General features: G+C 36.5%; 1 protein-coding gene across 1 annotated transcript; it reads left to right on the top strand.

The window, feature by feature from the left end:
* The first annotated feature begins 294 nt into the window (after positions 1–294).
* Positions 295–15,343, top strand: spaca4l (sperm acrosome associated 4 like). The gene is made up of 3 exons (XM_037692844.1): positions 295–433; positions 12,361–12,471; positions 13,193–15,343. The coding sequence occupies exons 1-3, from the start codon at positions 385–387 to the stop codon at positions 13,420–13,422; spliced, it is 390 nt and encodes a 129-aa protein (XP_037548772.1). The 5' UTR covers positions 295–384; the 3' UTR covers positions 13,423–15,343.
* The last annotated feature ends 227 nt before the right edge of the window (positions 15,344–15,570 follow it).

Genomic DNA, 15,570 nt, shown 5'->3' with positions numbered 1-15,570 from the left:
AATCCCAAAATACAAATCTGATTTTTTAAAAACTTTTAAGATAACACTCTGACAGTAATCTTTCACTGTAATAAAAAAAAAAAAAGTAAGAATTGTGAAAATAAAACATCTACAACCATTTACATTTGGCACTAATGTGCTTCCATACACGTCCGAATCTTTACCCAGATTTTCACCTGGTCTCGGTAAGATGAAACCATCAGCCTCCACCCGTGTTGGACTCTCAAACGGTTCGGGTCCGGATGAGCTGATTGGCTGACGGTGACGTGAGGATGGGAGGTGGAGGAGGATAAATGGCTCCATGTCCGGAAACAGTCTGGGCAGAGATTGTAACGGTCTGAAACTCTTCTCAGAGCTCTCTGGTGTCGCTTTTTGACCTCCAAGATGAAGACACTTGTGTTTTTGCTTGCAGTCGCTTTCTGCTTTGCAGTTGGTAAGAAATTTAATTTTCATCTATTTATTTAGAAAAATATTTTATATATATATATATATAAAAAAAAAGATTTCTAAAGTATTCAAAATGGGCATGTATAAAAATTGATGGGGTATTTTTTTTAAACTATGAACAGATTTTATTTTATTTTTTATTAAAGTGGTAACTTTTTAAATGTTTTAGGGTTTGTTGTCATGCTGAGTTGGAGAACTGTAAACTGGGTGTGTTCAGTTAAGAAGCAGGAACCTCAAATTAAAACTTGGGTCCTATTAAAACATTTAACACTCAACCAAAATAAAAAATAAAAATGCCTTAGCAAGAATAATGAAGGCTTTCTGTTGAATAAAATAACAATAAAACTTTCAAGAACTACATGCAAAACAGCCTAGTGGTTTTTCAGCTTTTGTTTTGAAGGTCCAGACTTCATCTTTTTATCATTTTAGAGTCAGAAAGAGTCGTATCTGCTATAGATATAAAGTTTTGTAACTTGTTTGCTCAAATGTTACAATAAAATAGAGCATGACATTGATCACTAGCAGCTTATCCAGTAGAGCAAATCTGGCTGTTTTACATTTGAGAGAAAAAATGTACAAGTAAAAAAAAAAAAGAATATTGAAAAGAGATGATGTTTGAACCAGCTGCTTGTGACCATCTTCCATCTTGGGGCGTTTTATTTCTATTTTCAGCATCATTTATCAGATTAACTGAATGCATTCTTTACATGGAGGCGACTAAAACAGAACAGCTGAAAAAAGTTGGACAAGAAAAACAATTCAGGAGTTTTTTGCAGATAGTTGTGCAGTTAGCATTTACATTAAAAGAAAATAAAAAATGGATTGAAGAGCATAACTGGTTCAGTAAGATTTAAACTAAATAGTGTGTCAGAAGTTAAATGTATCAAATTTAGATTTAATTAGTTTTTGTCTAGAAGTGAATTTATATCCAACACCATCTTGTTGGCTAAATTGACGAAATTAGATTTATTTTAGGAGACACATTAATTTTGACTTCTATCAAAAAACGACACAAAAAAAAAACAGCAATCTTACAACATTTCAGAAAACCATGGTGATTTGCAGCAGACATGACTCAAGATTAGCTGAGTTTAGTTTAGCTACAATCTAATTTTAAAACATTTGACTCGCAAATTACTGCCAGGAGCGTAAGAACCTTCTAGTTTGACTTTCAAACTCTGTTAAAAAAAAAAACAACAACTTCATTCAATTTGAGGCTTTCCTTCTGACGTCTTGACACAAATGCAAAAATACGTCGTGTAAAATGAGAAACTCGGACACGCAACATCAAACTTCCCTCGACGCTTTTCGTTCGTTTGCACAAGACTTGTTTGCACGCAGCAAATAAACGCCGTCACCGATAAAAGCTCAACTTCAACATCTTTTGTAATTATTTACTTGGTAAAATCTTTTAATTTATCGTTTGAATATTAGTTGGCACAAAACAAAGCTAACGGCTAAGTTAATGCCTGGTTCACTAATGCGGTGGTTCCCAACACAAGTACTTGCGGGACACCATCCTGCATGTTTTAGTTGTTTCCCTGCTTTGACACACCTGATTTGAATGAATGAGCTATTAACAGGCTTCTGCAGAACTTGAAGTACTTAAATCACTGAATCAGGTGTGTTGAAACAAGGAAACGACTAAATCATGCAGAATGGTGTTCCTCAAGGACCAGTGTTGAGAACCATTGCCTAACGGCCTGCTTTAGTAGCTAACAAAGCTTTAGAATGACTGAAGCTAATGAACCTTGTAAGAATTCAAAATAATGAAATAACTATTTGAAAACTTAGCTAAATGAAATTACCTAAAAGTTACCACTAGTTCAGTTGGCTAAGAATACTTTTAATAGCTTGGTCAGTTTAAAGAGTGTGACTTTACCTTAAAGTGCCTAAACTGGTCAAAACAAACCAAGTGTTATAAACTAATGATAAAATGTTTGTTATTAGCCTGAGGCAATGTCGGCTAAATGTAAAAGATTGTTTACATGTTTTAGTTTATTTAGGAAGTTGATCAGGTGAAGATGTAGCTTGTTGAAATTCAGAGGCGTTTGTTCAGATTAGAATTTTAAATGGATGCAAATGCTTTCAGTAATCAAACTGAACACAAATAATTTTATTCAGACAAAAACACGTCTAACCGCGATTGAGATTTACGTAAAAATTGTTCCTTATAGACACAATCTAGCGATCCCGGTAACTAAAATAGCGTGAAATATTCCTAATCTACCCGTTTTTTTTTTTTTAAATGGATGTTTTCTAACTGGTATGCTTTTCAGAACTAATTCTTTTAATTCTAATCCGTTTTATTTTCCTTTAAAATTAACCACAATTCTCTGGTGGCAAATGTAGTTCTGGGAAATCCCCTCGTATAATGTTCAGTCATTGTCTTTGTTGAAATGTAGAGCAGAAATTACCGGTGACATTACTATATACCAACAAAAAGTACTTTTTTTTTTTAAACCAGCACTCTGGTAAAGGGAACTAGCTTGTTACCAGGAGGTGATTAGTGAAATTTAAACAAACTACAGATCGTTTTAAAGCTTTTGACTTGAATTAAAACACAATGATTCAAAATTGTAAAGAAATTCCCTCCTTTTTGCCGGTACTGGTCGTATAACATTTGGATAAATGTTTTGGTGTGTTTACCGTCTCAGGCTTGACTTTATGCCGTTATTACAGCTTTGGGTGAGGCCGGGTGTTTGTGGAACGTTGATGGTTGCAGTTTTTTTCCAGACTGAATCGCGTCCCAACTTGCAAGCCTGAGAAATTCCTCATGTTGTGAAAGCTGTTTTTTTTCCCCAAGTATCAAATTCCACATCCACGGAGTGATTTCAGACGGGGCCGTTTGTTCTCTGCATTGTGTCTGGGGTGGGGGGACTGTTCCGTCCTTGAGATATCTTCAAACATGTTGCTCGGACCTCGTGTTTCAAACCACACCCTCAGTGCTATATTTACATCTTTTCAGACCTAAGCTGATTATTTTACCCGCAGCTTGTTGCTCACAAATGCAGAAAATTACACGCCGAGGCATCAGACCAGCAGTAATGAGCGTGTTTACGAGAAGTGCGTGGAAGAAGAGGATGATTTCAGACGGTGGTCAGGTTTATGTTTGAAGTCATCGTGTTACAGGAGACTGAGAGGTTTCCCCAAGCACCAGCTGCCGTAAAAATAAACAAAACCTTTTACCTCCGTGTAGGTGCTGGCTACAGTTTAGACCTTATGCAAGGATTTGTTGGTGAGACGAAACAAAGGGGCTGTTGCAGGAGGAGAGAAATCAGCTGGGACTCTTTTAATTTGTATTTTTTTTCCCCCGGTTCTTTGATATCAAGTTTTATTTGTTGTTTGTGTATACAGTAGTCTCTCATTTATCACGGGGGTTACGTTCCAGACAGATAGGTGAAAATCCACAAAGTAGGGATGTTATATTTTATTTTAGTATTTCTATATATTTTAAGGCTTTATAAATAGGCCTGTCGTGATAAACGATAAATCAATTAATGCATTATAAATGAAAATTATCGACCTCATTTTCATTTATCGGCTTTATCGTTTCTTCGTGTCTCTCTCTTCACCGACTCTTCCCTTTCTCTTTGAAATCTGTTTTAACCGTCCAAAATTGTGTTTTTGGATCGTTAAAAGCAGCTAAACTGAGAAGCTAAGCTACGAGCTAAGCTAACAGGCCGACCTTGGGGAAAAAAAAAATCTCCGTCTTGTCGAAGCTCCAAAATTCACGGTTGAAACTCGTGCCTTTGTGTAAAAAGTTGTTTTTCCTCTGCAAAAAGAAGCTGAGAACTTGTTTACTGATTTTTTTTAATTAAAAGCTTTGTATGACAAATGCTATGATAAAGAGCTCAAACCACACCAGTGTCCGCCAGTTTGAGAGCCGAAAAAAGGAGAGACAGCCCATCAAGGGGCCTCCCTCCCATTTTTATTAAAACGACACGCTGCTCGCTCCCTCTCTATCCATCCTTCGGTTCAGACAATCTTATACTGCCACCCAGTGGTCAAAAAAGGTACTACACACAAAAATTAACCAACATTTCTTATTAAATTTGACAATTACTAATTATTGTCAAATTTCAAACAATATTATCATTGATCGCAATAATTTCCAAGACAATTAATCACCCAGTAAAATTCGTTATCGTAACAAGCCTTTTTATAAATCCTTCCCACACCATTGCAATGTTCTTAATGTTCTAAACTCTAAAATAGAGTAGACAGACTTATGCAATGGTTACTGAGCCAGTCAGTGCTCGGGATACAGAACACAATGCTCTGGTTGGTCGCCGTCCATCAGTCAGCCAATCGTGTGTCGTGTGCGTTGAAAACCTGAGAAATAGTGAGTCCGCAAAAGTCGAACTGTGAAGTACATAGGAACTACTGTAGTCCTAACTATCACCGTCTTTGGCCTCCTTATTCGACTAAAAACTATTGGAAATTATTCATGAATTTGATGTTTTACCTTTGCTTCACGTAACTACTGGAAGTAGCTATGACCAATTGGGCATGCCCACTGGTATCTGTAAAGTCTGTCAAAATACTGTAATAGCTGTAAACCACCAAATTATTGGTACTGTAATTTTCCAGTTTAATCTTCATACTACACCATGAACTGATTGGATGTTGATGTAGCCCAAAGTAATCTGGATTTTCGTAAAAACTTTGAAAACAAACATTAGTTAAACTGATGGATTAAGTAATTTGCGGAGTTGTAATTTAGTAGAAGTCTATACTTGTTTAAAGAGTTGCAACACAGTATTGGTAAAGGAAATTGAATAAGAAGCTTCATCAAAAGAAGCTACATGGTTTTTCATGGTATTTGCTAGCAGATTTTATAGTAAATTAAATAATGAAATACCTTTTTTAAAAACTTGTCCATGTATGTACACAGAGAAAATATTTAAACAGCTCAACACGACAAACACCCGTAACATTTAAACGCCTGTTTTAGGTTATACAGTAAACGCAATCATATATATACAGTATTTTGGAAATCTTTTGCGCCGTTGCCTCGTTACATTTTATTCTCTAAATTTATACCGACTTGAATTTGTGCCTCACTTCTGCTTTCCGTGCAACTTTTCCGTACTCCGCCAAATGACTCAGGGCGACTCCCGTTAGTCTTCTCTTGGCTGAATGTGGGAACCAACTGTACATTCAGAGCCTTTTAATGATGACGCATTACTGGATTTTGAGCTTAAGGAAGGACCTTGTTTTGCTAATTCCTTCTGGGAGTCACACGGGCACTCCTCTGAGCCATTGACAGAAATGCTCACATTTAAAACGGCATTTGTTTCAACTGGAAACAAATTTCGTCAACCACTGGTAACACCAGTGTCCTGAGGGTGAAATAAGATACTGCTGTCTGCTACGCTAAAACACCAACTTAGGTAAATGTCAACTGGGCAATTTGAATGCAGGTATTTTGATTTTAAATATTGTAACAACCTCGGGTGTTTCTATTTTTGCACCTAAGGTTGCAGAAGCAGAACGGTGTCTCGTTGGAAAGCAGCACTCATTAATACACGTACTTGTCCTGCTCTTACAAGTAAAACCTCTGCAGTGAAGCAGGTTAAATGTCTATTCTCACACGATCAGCTTTATTTTCCTCAAAATCTTTAGAGCAAAGCTACTGTTTTTATTTCTACAATTCATTTTACTGTCGGCGACTGGAAACCCGTCAAACAAACATAAACCATTAGAATAAAAACTCATTTTTAGTTTCCCAAGTTATAGAGGACTTAACTTGGGTGGTAGAATTTTATGAATTTATTTATTTTGTTTGTCTGAGGAGTAAAAGATTAAAAATCTGAAGGTTTCGGTTTTAGTGATGCAGCAGTAGAGGGCAGTATAAGACCATCAGTACTCACTGTGCCACACCTTAGAGGTGAAAACAGATCCTTCATGTCAAAACAACTAACAGTGCTAACATTTACTGTAAAAATTAAGTACATGTATTTTTTTTAAATCTAATGTAAGATTAACTGTAAGATTTTTAGTTAATAAGTCACTGTACTTTTGCGTATTTGTAGTTGCGGTATTTTCCCACCGGTCATATTACCATCCACTTATCCATTTTCTTTACCCCATTTTTCGTGTCGGCTCTCAGGAATCCGGTACACACTCTGGACAAGTCCATCACAGGGACACAGAAGACAAATGTCCACTCACATTCTCAGTCACGCCGTTTGACAGTTCAGTCACAAATTAACATGCATGTTTTTGGACTGTGGGAGGGAACCGGAGAAAACCCATGCACACACAGGAACATGTACATGGCACACTGAAAGGCCCAAGCTGGATTTGAACCTTCGACTTTCTTGATGTGTGGCGACAGCTCTAACCGCTTATCTGCTGTGCTGCTTGTAATAACAACAATAATAACAAATAAACATTTCAAATGCTCAATACTAACTGGAAAGCAAAGTCTGGTTGTCTAAATAGGCTTTATTGAACTTTAACAGAATACAAATATTGATAAAAAAAAATTTATAAAAGTGAAGTTTGATTATTAACAGTATGTAAATAATACTTCTGTATTGTATGGAGTTGGATTAGGGCCACAGTGGAGGGGAGTCTGAATACTGAAGAAAAAAAAAATCACCATGGCACCAATCTTCTTCCGTAGCACAACTAAAAGTTTGTGTATAGCAACCGGTAATACTAACGTCACACATTAACCGTACAGTGATGAAAGTTGTTTTTGTAGGAGACATTTCCTTAAAGCTTAGAAATGCTTTTATAATTAATGCTGAGTAAATACATTTAAACATTACAATAAGGATTAAATGTCGTAGAATAAATTGCCCAGAGAGATGAACTGCGAGGACAATGGGTTTCCGTAGCAGATCTTCATATAGCGATCATCATGTACCTTTTCCCCATACATAAAGTGAAGCTGGTACAGGAAGTGATATGTTGGTTTTTGCACCGTAACTCCACTTAAAAAAAAAAAAAACAATCAGTTATTGTGCTACATCATATGATCATGATGGAAAAGGTCAACGATTTGGAGAACTGAGACAAAAGATTTACTCAGGTTTACGTGACAGATTCACAAATATGCGGAGCGGCGACCTCTTCGCCGCTCGTCCTGGAATGTTGAGACGCTGACAGCAAAGAGGAACTCTTATCTGATTTCCGTGCAAACGTACTGTTTTTCTTAAAAAAGTGACTAAATATTTGAGACACATCTGCAGGAAAGAGCCGGCATCATTTTGGTTACTGGTTCAGTGTGATTTCATTTTTTATTTATTTTTTTTTTACCTTGCATCATGTGCTTTGTGCCGGGGCAAAATGGCTCACTGTTGTTGAGGATCTGGTCTGACAGGATTTCAGAGAACAGCACTGAAGGATGAATGCCACCTCGTCTGGCAACATTGCAGAAGCTTGACAGGAATTAGGCGTGGCAGCACCTAGAAGGAACTCCGCACTTTGAGATTTTTTACTTGACTTAGTTGGCTATAATTTTTTTAATTATAAAAATAAATTATGAAATAAATCTAATAAAAAATCATTAAAACAAAATATTAAAGCTTTAAAGTCAAAATGAAAAAAAGCATAAACTTGATGGTTGGATCTGGAAAAGAATAAAAGAAAGTGAGGCAAATTTCTAACCAAAGTTAAGCAATTGAAGATAAATATATTCTGTTCGGTGTTGGTTATTAAACATGTTTTTGTTTTTTTCAACAAAACTTATTTCAGTTGTGTATATATGAAGCTTGTATTAGTCGGAGCAGCTAGTTAAATGCAAGGCCCGTCACCGGAGAGGGTGTAACCGAAACTATGCAGGTCAGGGTGTGGCGCTGCTGGCTCTAAAAGCATAGGCTTGCTTGGATTTTTAAAGTTTTAAAATTAGTGATCCAAGGAAATTGGGTTATAACAGCAGCCAGACATGGTGATCTGTTTTATTAAAACGCTACATTTCAAAAATAAATTATACTTTAAAAGGTAATTGTGATTTTTAAGCGTTTTGAACACTGATAAGAAACCAACTGGAAAGTAGCAACTGCAGAGAAAAGGACTGATGGAGGCATTTTTCCCCACTTGACTAAAGTCAGAAAGTTTCTTAAACATGAGTCGGATTAGGAAAGGGAGTAAAGAATAAGTCTGTTACATTAGATCATTGTCATTAGGTCACCCTTCAAGTAATCCTTTCACAAAAAAAAATCGTAAACCTGGTTATCAAAGTTGTAAAGTCTTGAGACATGAAACTCTGCTACAGTAATTCAGAATTTTAATACGTTTTTTCAAACTTATCTATTTAAAATGCAATTGTTCCTCTTACATGCATACCGTAGATTTTTTTTTTTTTTACCCGGTACTCCGGTGAATTTATGATGCCTTCACTTGTTTATGTTTGTCTAAGAATACTAAAACAACTTGGCTTTTGAAGTGTAATGTCGTGAGACATGGAAATCTAGTAATTATTTGGAATTTTTATATATTTTCCAAACTTATTAGTTTATTTATTTATTTTTTTTACCGGGTACTCCGGTGAATCTATACTGCCTTCATAAAATTTTGTTTATATAAACCAAGCAAACTAAGTATTTAATCTTGGGATTTGGAAGCATATCAGTCATTTCTCAATATTTTTTAATCTATTTTTATAAGTGTTGTTTATACTGGTGAATTTATAAGGCATTCTTTCCCTATGTAGGAATAAAACCTAGATAAGTTTATAATATATGAAGCAAATAAACAACTATATAAAAATATTCTGATGCATGCTCAATAATCCAGGTAGGAAAATCTATAAAAGTTAAATCTGGTCCTCTGGACATTCAAAAAAACAAAACAAAAAAAATGTTAATCTTACATGATTTTAACTGAATGTGGAAAATTATGGCTTTACAAAGTAAAATCTGATCAGTACGACTAAATCAAACGTTTAAAGGTGAAATTTTAATTTATTGTTGCCTTTAGGTCTGTCTGGTGCCTTGTTCAGGGCTTGGGGAAATTCTGGGTCAGATGACAAGGTTTTAATTTCTCAGCAGCCTGTTGATGTCACAGTTTTTATTTTTAGTAAACATGAATTTTGTATTTGGATCTTTTGGGAACTTGGAGCAGATTTTCGTCACTAATAACTGGATTTGTCCCACACTACCTTAGTCTCACGGGGTTTTTTTTTTTTTTTACATTTCAGCTAAACTAAAAGAGGTTAAAATAAAGAACATTCCGTAGCTTTGTTTGGTATTGACGTCGGTACTTTTCATAACAGCAGTCACAAGGAACTGGCTTTGAAACTGGAGCAACTGGTTTTTATGAGCAGTTTCAGGCCAAGTCACACACACACGCCGCAGGGTTTCATTCTCAGTGTCTGCTCTTTGTTTTGGTGTGAACGTTGCATCCAACAGCGGTGAATTCTGTGAAAGATGACTGGACGTGGCAACAACGTGGGTTCAGAATAAAACAAGATTTAATTCAAGCAGACAGGCTTGTGATCATGTTTATTTCATTATTTCAGATCATTATGTTGCAAAACTGAAAACATTAACTAATTATTAATTATGTAAAGTGTATTTTATTTTTACTTAGTTACACTTAACGTATCTTCACTGATATTTGCTTTGTTCACCATGTTTTCAATCATTTCTAGGGATGCATTCAAGCTTCACAGTTTAACTCGTTTTTATACATTTTCTCCTGATCCAGTACGTTTGAGGCATTTTTCTCTCAATCCAGTACTTTAGATGTAATTTAATAATAATGTCATCACAATGTCAGCACTGTATGTTTCCATACACTGGTGAAATTAGTCTCTGCATTTAACCCATCCACCACTAGGTGGTGCTATTTTACGGCGGCGGCTATTGAGGGCGCTGGGGGGGAGCATTTTGGGGATGAGGTGTGCTGCCCAGAGACACCACGCGGTATGCAGTGACTGGGGATCGAACCTGGGACTTTCGGGTCCCAAGCTGGCTGCCTTGCCTCTACACCATCTCAGTCCCCATAGTACTTTTGAGGCATTTTGCATCTGATGTACTTTAGATGCAATTTTTCTCTCAATCCAGTACTTTAGAGGCAATTTTCTCTCAATCTAGTACTTTAGAAGCAATTTTTCTCTCAATCCAGTACTTTAGATGCAATTTTTCTCTCAATCTAGTACTTTAGAAGCAATTTTTCTCTCAATCTAGTACTTTAGATGCAATTTTTCTCTCAATCCAGTGCTTTAGAAGCAATTTTTCTCTCAATCTAGTACTTTAGAGGCAAATTTTCTCTCAATCCAGTAATTCAGATGCAATTTTCCTCCTGATCTGGTACTCTAGATTAAAGGAAAAACAACATGAGATTAGTCATTTCTTTTCTTAAAAGGGCATCAAATAAATCATATAAACTTTTTTTTTAGATGGGTTTTAAAAGTTTTTGTATCTTTTTTTTTGAGTTCCTGATTATACTACCGTAATTCTTTATGTAAGGTGTTTTATATGTAAAATCATCCATTCAGAAATTAAAATTTATGAAGTCGGGTTCAATTTGCAATTCCAAATTGCATCGTCATTGCCTAGTTACATAAATAAGCTTACTGTAAGCGACCAGTAAAAGAAAACAAAAAACTTTACGCCTATTGATAAAACATCCAAGAATGTAAAGTTGTAGATTAAAACTAATTTTAAGTGGTATTAATGTGTTTTTAATAGTGAAAAATAAATCACTTTCAAGTTTTAGGGATTGTAATGATTTAAAATGTTAACAGAAATGGCAACAAAACACATTTTTATTTACTCACTAAAATATTGCTGTAACCTATTGTTGTACATTAAAGCTTATTTAGCAGCAGAAGTTAAGGCAGTTTTTAAAAAGTTTATTCTTCAAATGATTATTTTTCCGTGCGTCAGTTACAGTTCAAGACTAAAATTGTAAATTGCACCGAATAAACATTAATAAAGCTCTATAGTTTGTATATATGTTACACAAGCCCAATTAGTTTCTTTTCATATTCAAACTTATACTTGGAAAAATCTTACAGTGAACTTGTCTCTGAGCTGCATTCCTCTTCAGAGATCAAGAATTAAACTTTACTGGAAGACACCTGACAAAGTTTACCGTTAGCATATCAGATTATATCAGTTTTGTTGCACTGAAACGAATAGGTTGGTATGCTCAAATTATTTTGATATAAAACAATAAAGTTAAAGCATCTTGTCTAAAAAAAAAAGATGTTTCCTGCTTGGTCTGTAAGAGACCCGTGCAACTTTTGAATGTTTCTGTGGATGCGCATCATTTAACATGCAAAGTCTCGGCGCTAATGAACATCCTGAGTTGATGCAAAGTTTTTAGACCCATTTGTCAAGATTAGTCAGTCTACTGTGACGACAAACTAAACGAAACAAGTAGCTTGATTTAACACAGGTTAGTATTCTCTTCAGACTGCCACGCTACTTGGTTGTTTGTCTTTGGAAGTTAATCGCAGCCGTCGGAAGCCTTTTTTTTTTTGTGGTTTTAACACCGTGTACACATCATGACCTCGACTTTACATAAACAAAGCTTAAATTTGAGGAAGTTATTCCATGATAAACAGGACAAGGAGCTTCTGTGGAGTACATCAACAGGAAAAGACCTAAGCAAATAATGTATAGTGTAAAGAAGTTTCTATAAGCATGTGTTTTATGAATGATTGATGTGACCATGTTGGAAATAAACATGCAAGTAACAGGCTCAAGTGTCAGTAAATGTTAGTGCACATTAGCAACGTCTATCACCACAAGCTTTGTGTTATTATTTCATTTTTAACGCTCCATTTAAAGTGTTTGAATTGATACGGAATGTTGAAACAGGTGAAACTGCTCAAACTGAAATTAATCTTCTTTTCATTCTGGTAACAGGATTTCATCTTGTTTTTATCTTCTGTTTCCATCTCTTCTCCACATCCCCTATCCTCCTTTTTCTTTCTAAACCCAACAGGTCAAACTCTGAAGTGCTACCAATGTCAAATTGGCTTTTGGAACCTGTGCTTTACCAAAGAAGTCACATGCCAAGATGGAGAAAAATGTTTCAGCGGTGACGGGAAAGCAGGTGAGATGTCCATCTTAAAAAAATAGTTGTATCTAATGACGATCTCTTCAACTATTTTTTGACATCAGCTTTCCAACAAAAAACTTCCCTTCCCCGACAGCATTCCTGAAACGCACCGTCCTGAAGCCGAGCCAGGGAATAAAAAAATGTCGTTAGCAAACATAAAATTGTGTTTATCAAACCGTAGCGACGAGGCAGTTTTAAGTTCAGAGAAACAGTCGCTAAATCTTTTATTTTGTGGTCAGGTAATCTGATGATCACAAATAAACTTTATATAAAACTGTTCGAAAGCCGAAGTCGAACACTTATACAAGCGGTAGTGCTCGTAAACTTACATTAACTGCTTGACTACTTCCTCCTTCTTATGTAACCTCGGGAGTATTCGTTTATTAACCGATAATTAAATTAAGCCGTAGTAGCCGATAAAATACCTGATATTAGTGATTCAACTTTAATGCGGCCAACACAGTCTGTACGTCATTGTAATCTCAAATTCATCAGGGTTCCATTAGAAAACAAACCTTTCTTGCTTTTGTTTACAAATTCTTCGGGTAGAATTCGGAACATCTTGGCGCTCGCTGCTTCTCGTAAGAAGAGAGAAGAACTTAATGTTCGCTTTCGATCTTAAATCTGATTTCACTGTCTTTTAAATAGATTATCAATGACTGAAACCTTAAAATCACCTTAAAGCAAATGCACTGACTCTTGTGTCTCCCCACAGCTGGTTTTGTCAGTGTCAAAATGAAGGGCTGTCTTGTAGTGGCTAACTGCAACAAGACTACGGATGAGTCGATCTCCATCAGCAATTCCAGCGCCACCCTGTACAAGATGACGAAGACGTGCTGCAACACAGACCTGTGCAACGGTGCCCCAGGCCTGCCCGGGGCCTCTGGGCTGAGCCTGGCCCTCGCCACCATCTCCGCTCTGTTTGTGGCCAACATTTTGGTTTAACACAATGAAACAAAGTGCACAAATGCAAAACGAACCTTTTTGTACAAACAGCACTACAACATCTAAATTACTTTAGCATTTTTTTTTGTTTTTTGTTTTTTTCTGATCTAGTTTGTGGGTTTGTTGTTTTTTTAAAGGGGGGGGGGGGGTGTTTTTTGTAAGCTGACCTCCCTTCTGTTTTGCATTTTTGTACATGCTTCATCTGTTATTTCAGTCACACAACTGCATGACAAATGTGGCCAAAAAAAAAATGGTGTGCTAAAATTCACAAACTTAGTCACAAGATGGGTATTTCTAGTTTACCATTTGCTCAAGTTGACCCGAGATGGAAATGATTAAAATTGGTACTACTCTCACATTTGTTGGTTCTGAACCAGCATTGGTCAGAGGATTAGCTTAGCATGGCTTAACATGGACTGGGAACTGCTAAAACTATTTGCTCAATCAGGTTCACTCGCATATTTATGCACCATTTTTCGGATACTACTGCGCATGCTCAGTATTTGGTAGTCTAGATTTATTCATACCTACTTTCAGTTCTTTGACATCGAATCGACTTTGTCATTTGTGCATATTTTGTTGCCGTCACCAGCTATGGCCTCCTTATCCAACAAGAAATTATTGGAAATTATTCTTACGTTTGATCTTTGTTTTTACTTTTGTCAACTGTTGGTCTTCTGCCAATATATTCTACCGCAGCTACCAGAAATGGCTATGAATGTAATTGGGAATGGGGTATCTGACTTGGCGTATGAGCATTGGTTTCCACTAAAAGGTCCATTGCAAGTGTAAAAAAACCAAACATTTAATGTATATTGCTTTAAAAACAAATATTTTAGATGGCAACATGTTAGCAGTTTGTGTCTCTTGAGCCCCTTTTCCATTAGTAACAGTACAGCACAGTTCGACTCAACTCGGCACGGTTCCAAGGCTTTTCCACTAGCACTTATTCATGGAACAGGTCCCCTTTTCTCTGGGGTTCTAATCGTGCCGTACTGGCCTTAAAATGTGACGTCAGAACACTGTCGGTCACTGATTGGTCAGGGGGTGGAGTCACCGGTTGTTTGAGAAACTTTCACAACAACCCGAACCGCCATTTGCAATAACTCGAGGAGGGTCTGGACCAATTTTTAAGATTTTAAAAACAATAATGACAACACCATGGGTGATGGATGGAGCTACCCCGGTCCTCTCCACCAGAACCTTGGAGCCCCCTCAGGCCGCTCCAAGCACCGTCGGTCACCACGGAGGATCCTCCGTGCTACCGACCCACAGGAGCCGTTACTGAAAGTATAATGGAAGCAAAACTCATACCATGCTGTGCCGAGTCAAACCGCTCTGTACCGGTTCTAATGGTACTAACGGAAAAGAGGCTATTGTTAGCTAGGCTAACGGTACTTTCATGTTTTCCAAACATTCCAGCTATTCTTTGAATCGACGGCCATTAATCTCCTGAATTATTGAGTAAAATGAGCTTTTGTACACATTTCAATTTCTACTCATTTCAAACTGAACTCTGTTGACCGAATATAAACCAAGATACATTACCCTGTTGAGTTGGTTTGCATTTTTCATGTGTAACCCCTCAAAGCTCGGACAGTTGATGCTTTTATTTTTGATCTAAAATAGATGTTTGCCTAAAAGTTATGGGATGTAAGCTTACTTTGTTTTTGGACTATGCATGTATGTAAAGCATATATGGTGTTTATGGAAAACGTGCACTGCTTCAGATGTTCAGGTGTAATTGAAAGACTGTTATGATAAATCTTAAGAGTTTACCATTTGATAGAAATGTCTAAGGCCCTCCTTAAGCTGTCTTTTTAATATTTTCTCAAAAATGAAACTCTTTCAGGGAATTGATACTTTGAGAAAATGTTCTTGGCAATGTTCAAAATAAACACGGGGGGAAGTAAACCTGTGAGAGGTTGTTGGCGTGATTTAGTTTCTTCCGTGAATGTCCGTAATCGACATCCTGCAAGATCAACTAGTCAAATGACAAGTTTGTTTTATTCAAATTACAAGTTTAAGATTACCGTCTTTGACAACTTGCAGCTTTGTTGAAGAACTGTCAATAAGTAAAATGGGAGAAGGTGAACACAAAGATTGAAGTCTTCTGGCTTCGAAGCCCCACTTCAAACACAATTGTCA

The sequence above is a fragment of the Nematolebias whitei genome, chromosome 19 (genome assembly GCF_014905685.2).
Source record: "Nematolebias whitei isolate Nwh7 chromosome 19, NemWhi1, whole genome shotgun sequence".
In the NCBI taxonomy this organism is placed as follows: Eukaryota; Metazoa; Chordata; class Actinopteri; order Cyprinodontiformes; family Rivulidae; genus Nematolebias; species Nematolebias whitei.
This window is presented reverse-complemented; position numbering and strand designations above follow the sequence as displayed.

Bases quoted from the DNA above. Each gene is read 5' to 3' on its own strand.
- spaca4l (XM_037692844.1), top strand. From the start codon at position 385: ATGAAGACACTTGTGTTTTTGCTTGCAGTCGCTTTCTGCTTTGCAGTT. The intron at 434-12,360 runs GTAAGAAATTTA...TAAACCCAACAG, and splicing joins CGCTTTCTGCTTTGCAGTTG to GTCAAACTCTGAAGTGCTAC. The intron at 12,472-13,192 runs GTGAGATGTCCA...GTCTCCCCACAG, and splicing joins CAGCGGTGACGGGAAAGCAG to CTGGTTTTGTCAGTGTCAAA.